This window comes from Rhinopithecus bieti, unplaced genomic scaffold (genome assembly GCF_001698545.2).
Source record: "Rhinopithecus bieti isolate Rb0 unplaced genomic scaffold, ASM169854v2 scaffold_4749, whole genome shotgun sequence".
Classification (NCBI taxonomy): domain Eukaryota; kingdom Metazoa; phylum Chordata; class Mammalia; order Primates; family Cercopithecidae; genus Rhinopithecus; species Rhinopithecus bieti.
In genome coordinates this window covers 287,872-295,513 of record NW_016804602.1, presented here as the reverse complement: position 1 = coordinate 295,513, position 7,642 = coordinate 287,872, and the positions used below count along the sequence as shown (strand labels likewise).

The window sequence follows — 7,642 nt, the reverse complement described above, 5'->3', positions numbered from 1 at the left end:
AAAAAAAAAAAAAAAAAAAAAAAAGAAAAAAAAAGAATCACAGTTGTCACCAAGACACACATCCAACTAATGCAGGAAAGAAAGGACCTGAAATGATCTGTATTTTTTCTGTCTTAAATTGACTTAAAATCTTATATATGAGTCTAGTAACAGATACACACATGCACACACACGTTTCCATAAGTATGAAAGTTATATATATCTTTTCTTTAAATTATATAGACCTCTAGCGATAATCATTAAAGACTTAAACCTGGCATGGCAAAATTTTTCAAGTTGTGTCAACTTTGCTAATATTGCAATGCTGTGCAACATGCTGTGTTGGGAAGATTCTAGGCCATGATGGGCCAAGGTAGAAAACAGCATCACAATCCCTTAACTATGTCAATAGGATAGTTATTGGAATAGGTAAAAAAGTAATCTATTTGTTATCCATGACCTAATCAAATTATCTGTGCAAAAACTCCTCCTTTCATCTTTTTAATGAAATATATAAACACACATTCAATGAGCAGAATTTCACTGAACACTTCATAATTTCTAATTATGAGACAATGTATTATGTTTCAGTCATGAGTTAATAATTAAGCATTAGTAAAACTTATTAGTTCAATTAAACTGAAGGTGAGAATCAGCCAATGTAGGAAAATAAAACAGTGTCATTATTTTGAAGTAACCTACTGAGAAGGATTAGAAATAGGGAAGTTGTGTTCATGGTCCTAGGGAGCACATTCACAAACTACGGTGTAAAAGTCACCCCCTAGAGTTGCACAACACACAACTCTCACAACCATATGTGGCAATCCTAGTGTCTGAACTATGAAGGAAATAAATAGTATAAAATATAATAGTGGCAATACATGTTTACCTCTTTATGGAATATAAAGGGAAGAGGAGTGCATCAACATTACTGAAGCATATATTAGTTTAGGATTTTATATCCTGTTTGTCGTTACTCATCAAATAATGTATTTTACAATTTTAACCTGTATTTTTAAGATAAATAATCAAATATAATGAAAAATTTAATACTTCACCTCCCAAAAGTACTAGATATTTACAATTAGCAATGTTCAAATTAAAGGTATTTTACTGACGCTTGACACTCTACTTGTTTTCAAAACACTATAGTGCGTCTGGGCGCAGTGGCTCACATCTGTAATCCCAGCACTTTGGGAGGCCGAGGTGGGTGGATCATGAGGTCAGGAGTTAGAGACCAGCCTGAACAATATGGTGAAACCCCATCTCTACAAAAAATACAAAAATTAGCCGAGCATGGTGGCACACGCCTATGATCTCAGCTACTTGGGAGGCTGAGGCAGGAGAATCGCTTGAACCCAGGAGGTGGAGATTGCAGTAAGCCGAGATCGCACCATTACACTCCAGCCTGGGTGACAGAGAGAGATTCCATCTTAAAAATAAATAAATAAATAAATAAATGGCTACCGTGTGTGAATGGAGACCAACAGGCTGGAAATTGTCCCCAAGGCAATAATAATTATTTTGTCTTCGACAATCTACTTAAAATGTTGAAACTGGGTTGTTTACCAACATCGTAAGGCATTCAGACAGCTCACAAGGAGTTCTATGTTCCAAAGTTGGTTATCTTGGACAATTACAATTCCTGGACATACAGCAGGTTTAGTAAATTCTGAATAACATACAAGAGGTAGAAGAAGGTAAAAAGTTCTACCATGGAAAATTACTCCCTTTTGTAGAAGAACAAGTTGTCAGTGGAATTCCAGTCTTGCCCTATATTAGCCTTCTTTGTTGTTCTAGCATGCCTCTTACTGCTTAGAATTCTTCATCTACGATGTTTGTAAATGTTAATGTATAGATACGTTAGCATTTCTGTGGGCTTTAATACCAAATATCAAAAGAAACTTAGATCACCAAGTGATTTCATAGAATAAAAAACACTGGCAGTTCATTTTTGCCCCTGGTGGTTCTCCCATTCTTTGCTTTCTGCTGATACAAGCAAGGCAAATGGGACAAATTTATGACTTTCATTGATGGGAAAATATACTAATAAAACATTGAGAGACATATGAGAAGAGCCCTCATGACATTTATATTCTAGCATAGAAACCAACAATAAGCAAGACACACACACACACACACACACACACACACACTCACACACATAAAATATCTGAAGGTGATAGGAGCTATGAGGAAAATAAATAAGTGAAAAGGGCTAGAGTATAATGGAACAATGAATTATAATGTTAAATACAGTGGTTGGTGATACTATGTATAAAATATTGTAAGACTGTATGATAGAAGGTAAAGGGGGCAGCTACTTTAGATTGTGTGGTTGGGGAAGAGTTTTCTGCAAAGCTAACATTTAAGCTGACAGCTGGATGCTAAGCAAACAGCCATGTCAACACTTTGGAGAAAAATCTTCAAAGGCGCTTAATGAATAGTGAGCCTGGATTGTTGAATGAACAAAAGCCAGCATGTCTGAAGTGCAATGATAAGAAGTTAGATATACAAGATGAAATCACAGAGGTAGGTATGGCCATGTCACACCAGTCATGGTAATATTTTCATTCTTCAGCTGTGTCTGTATATATGCTGCATCTTGATTGTGGGGTATTAGCCCCAAAATTTTACCTGGATAGCTAGTTTATCCCCTGCATCACTCCTCATGCCTTTAGTCAGCCATTCCATCATTCCATCAGTCAAACTATCAAATAAATATTTATTGTGCTAGGCATGATGCTAAGATGGGGATATAGTGTTGGCCAAAAGAGATACTACCAGTCAGCCCTATCTTCACACAGTATATATTTCAGAGAAGAGTATATAAATGAAATAATTACAAGAATCATTATATCTAGGAAGTGAGCAAGTGAGATGTATTACTGACATTTCTAATAAAGGAGTGTTAACTTAGCCTACAGAGTAAGCCATACATGCATATATATATATATATATATGGCATGTGTATATACATATCAATTAATGACTATGCAGAAAATCATCCCTAGATATTTCTATTATATTTTCCATAATATATTTAAACCATACATTAATATTCTGCTTTATAATTTTCTAAGTCCTTTCATATGCATTACCCCATTTAATATTCACCATAACTGTGATAGAGTCTGGTCAGTGATAACTATCTTCATTTTAAAGACGAATAAACTGAAACCTTGAGAATTTAAGTGACTTGAAGTCACGAAGTATGTTAGTAACGTACAGTCCTAGTCTCATTTCTGTACTATATATGTTACCAGAGGTATGGTCTGAACTAAATACAGTAAAATTCCTTACACAATACAGCACTAGGCATTTAGTTTGGAGGCAAAAGGAAAAGAAAACATAGCATCCTCATTCTTAATAAATATGAGATCTAGTTAGGGAGATGTTCAGATGAGCACCAGATAATAAATTGTGCAGAAATTCAGTGTGCAAATGAAGTTAAGGAATAATCAGAACAGTCTGCAATTATTCTATAACCTTGTCTTGAGAGAAATTAATTTTTAAACTGGACATACAAATAGATTATGTGACTAGATCTTAATACTTTTAAATTCTTGAAATTCTCTGGTTTTATTTTTCTTTTTCCATTCTTAAAATAACTGCCAATCAATGAACCTTACCCACCATTTCCTCTTAGTTTATTGCTTATTTAGAAATCTACAGTTTCTTCATTGTGTAGATCTATCTTAGCTGCGTGCTTTCTCTGTTGAAGACTCTGCCAGACACTCCAGAAAACTTTAATCAGCATTCTCTTCTAATTATCTTATTCCCAGCTCTAAGCCTGATGCCAAGATTTCTATTTGAACTACTTCTTCCTAGAATGCTAAATTGTCAACCTTTAGGAAAGCTTCATTCATTTAACCTTCCTCTATTTCTTAGAAAATCAGTAGAGAATTCTACTCAGTATGCAACCCTGAATTTCTTGCCCTACTAAATAAACAGTCTCTGTTGCCGTCACATAGTAGGTGAGTTTATTTTTCCAATTTTTGCTTAAAATCAACAAGTATCTGGCTTTACTAATATAGATTATTTTATATTATGTTTTATTATGAGCCAACACCTGGCATACCATCACATGAAAATACATTTGATATGTTTAGATGATATCATTGTCTTATTTCAAATTATTACATATCTGATCTCTTTCCCTTTCCACTATACCAGGAAATAATTTCCCTATTAATTGTAAATTGCAAACGATAACCTTTCAAGTGATTAAGATGCAATAAAAAAGTCTACAACTTCAATTATATATTTATGTTTATAAACATGTCTTCTTCTTCATGACTATGAACTGGTGCCTGGCATGACACCAGCATGACAAATATTGCTGTTAAACCATCACTATATGACAACATGCCAGGTCCTGTGTTAAACGGTTTTGGTATCCTGTTTTATTTTAGCTTTGTATTGACCAATGGATAGATCATTGGTTTGCAATATGAGTTTCCTTTTAAAAAGTCAGTGAAGATCAAAGGTGCATTTTAAAATAGAAGCTGATAAGAAACATCACTGTAAAAAATGAAAGACACTTACAGGAACCAGGAATTTTTTAATCTCTTCCAATGCATGACTCATACGTGAATAAGCTTCCCCAGGTGGAGCAAACACTTCAATTAATACATGAAGCTCATCACTCAAGTGGGCATATTTGGCTTCCCCACTCTTCCTTAGTTCTTCTTCCTGTGAAAAAGGTTATTTTTAGAAATACAAATCCACTCATTGTACATTGATTTAACATTTACTGAGAATTGACAAAGGGGCATAATTTAAGCAAATTTTCCATAAGTAGAAAGAAACCCTTTGAGAAATAAAAATCTGCTACAAGCCATTTAAAGATTTTAAAATCATTTTGAGTGTTTGAATGATTTAAAAAACTTCCATAATTATCATCTACAACAGATTTTAATTAGCTAAATGAAAATGCTAAACCCCTGAAAATAAGTCAGAATTACCATTAACACTGCAGTCTACATGACTACACTGTGGAAGGAAAGAATTGTTTTGTGCTTGATGTTTAGCATTTTGCAGATAGTAAGTGAAAGATTATCACTGTGTTCTTTAAGAAAACTAGAACTTTCTAGCTACTTTTTGAGAAGTTAGGAAGGTTACTTGATTGTGATAAAAAGTAGGCTAACTATACAAGTCAAGGCTTATTTCCAAGTCTATGTTCTCACCAGCCCAGATTATCAGCAAGCCTCATACCCGCAGCTTTTCTATCTCTTGCTGCCTTTATTTACTTATCTATTTATTTATTTAGTCAATAGCGGAATATTAAAGGGTGGCTGCTTAACATTTTGCTGGCATTGATTCTGCATAGGCTACATAACTTCTGGTTAACCAATGATACTAGGTTGGTGCAAAAGCAATTGCCATTAATTGCTTTTAATGGCATTATTTTTAATGGCAAAAACCACAATTGCTTTTGCACCAACCTAACACATTTCGATTGGAAGAGACTTTTCCTAGTATTGTGCCCAAGTCATTATTGAAACCTGGTTAATTCAGTACAGGTGCAGCACAAATCAATATATGATACATATATTTTGTTAATGTATACTAAGTACTTTATACATTTCATCTTTAATCAAAATCATTTTGTACATATTCACATGTTTCAGATTATGAAACTGCAGTTAGAAGACTTAAATAGCTTCAGCCAAATTTGGATCCGGACTCAGTTCATTTTGCAAGCAGATTTGCATTTTTTAGAATTTCAAGATGTAAAATTTGGTGGAAAAGTTAACATAAATAACATTAATTATGTTTTATCTTTCTTGGACCTCACAGAAACAACCAGCAGTTACTTCACTAAATTTCAAAAAATAAAACTAAACATGTAATTATTGGTTTTATGTAGAGATTAGAGACATGACATGAATAGAACTTACCTGGATTTAAAAAACAACAAATTTGCTGTTGATGTCATGTGAGTTAACTGTATAACTCATGTTAATGTGAGTGTTAACCTGATCAGAAATGCTCATTATTTTAAAAGATGAAGGATCCCTGAAAGAGATGGAAAGGCATCCCTGCGTTCCTGTATATATGCTCTTCACATACTCAAATCCTTCTGATAATAGCACCTTGTAGCCTGGAAATCCACTCTTCACTTCTCTAAGGATACTTTCAAACTCTACCTAGGACTTCAGAGCTTTTCTTAGTGCCCAATTATCAGTTTGGGGAGGAGAAGCAACACTAGACTGAATGAAAATACACTCATGAGGTATAGTAAACATTCATTTTCTCTTTGGGTCCTGCTAAGGTGCAAGCTGCTTGTTCACTCTGGGGCCAACTGGTTTTGGCACACATGATGAAATAATTAAATCAGAGATTTCTTGACACCGTCCCTTTCTATCACTTCCTATGTTGATGCTCATGTGGTTATTTTTATGTTAACCTCTCCTTACACCTAGAATTTCCTAGGGAACTCAAGTAATTTTCAACTGTATTAAGTACAATAAAATGGTTATTGATTGATATTACCTAGAGTGACATGACTAGCTCATGGTGGAGCTCAACAAAATAAAGAAAACAGCAGTTAATTGACCCTACTATCCTTGGAAGACACAGTGGTGATCGTCATTTGCTACTTGGGATGACCCTTTGGAATCACATCTTCCAGAAGCAGTATGTCCAATAATTTTATAAACCCATCTTAGAAAAAGGAAGTGGCAGGATAATAGGATCATCGTAGGGAGAAGGTCAGCACTAAGACATATGAATAAAGATCTCTGTGACATGAATAAGTTTAAGGAAAAGTGCTGTGCCTTGATATGCATATGCAAACATCTCCATAAACCTTTTTAGTGCATAAAGAGCAGTATTGCCGCTAGGGTAGCATGTCCCACCTTCAGCCCTAAGGCGGTTTTCTCCTTTCTCAGTAAACAGAACATACAATCCGGTTTTACACTGAGATGTTCCATTGCCCAGGGACGGGCAGGAGACAGATGCTTTTCTCTATCTCAACTGCCAAGAGGCCTTCTTTCCTCTTATACTAGTCCTCCTCAGCACAGACCCTTCACGGGTGTCAGGTTGGGGGACAATTAGGTCTTTCCCTTCCCACGAGACCATATTTCAGACTATCACATGGGGAGAAACCTTGAACAATACCTAGCTTTCCTAGGCAGAGGTCCCCGCGACCTTTGACAGTGTACGTGTCCCCGGGTACTTGCGATTAAGAGAATGGTGATAACTTTCTTTCAGGCACTTGTTTAACAAAACACACCCTGCACAGCCCAAAATCCGTTAAATCTTGAGTCACCACAGCACATGTCTCTTGCAAGGACAAGGTTGGGGTATGGTCACAGATTAACAGCATCTCAAATACAGAACAAAATGGAGTTTCTTATGTCTACTTCTTTCTATATAGACACAGTAACAGTCTGATCTTTCTTTTCCCCACAATTTACCCTAGGTAATGTGATGAAGAAATAATTGGAAACATTGATTTTATAACCATAGTTTGGACTGGAATGTCATATTTGAGAATTAGGTGCATCAAATCAGATATGATCAGGCAGTTTAGAATAGAGTAACTTTTCTTTCTTTCTTTTCTTTTCTTTCTTTCTTTCTTTCTTTCTTTCTCTCTTTCTTTCTCTCTTTCTTTCTTTCTTTTTTTTTTTTTTTTTTTTTTTTTTTTTTTTTTTTT

The 7,642-nt window shown here is 34.9% G+C and overlaps 1 protein-coding gene across 1 annotated transcript in view; it reads right to left on the bottom strand.

Annotated features, from left to right (window-relative positions):
* KHDRBS2 (KH RNA binding domain containing, signal transduction associated 2) overlaps nt 1–7,642 on the bottom strand; it is a gene marked incomplete at its 5' end in the record, with an annotated part of 503,373 nt that overhangs the window by 274,660 nt on the left and 221,071 nt on the right. The window contains one exon of the mRNA XM_017869369.1: nt 4,528–4,674. Coding sequence (XP_017724858.1) covers nt 4,528–4,674 — 147 coding nt within the window. The remainder of the gene's footprint in view (nt 1–4,527; nt 4,675–7,642) is intronic.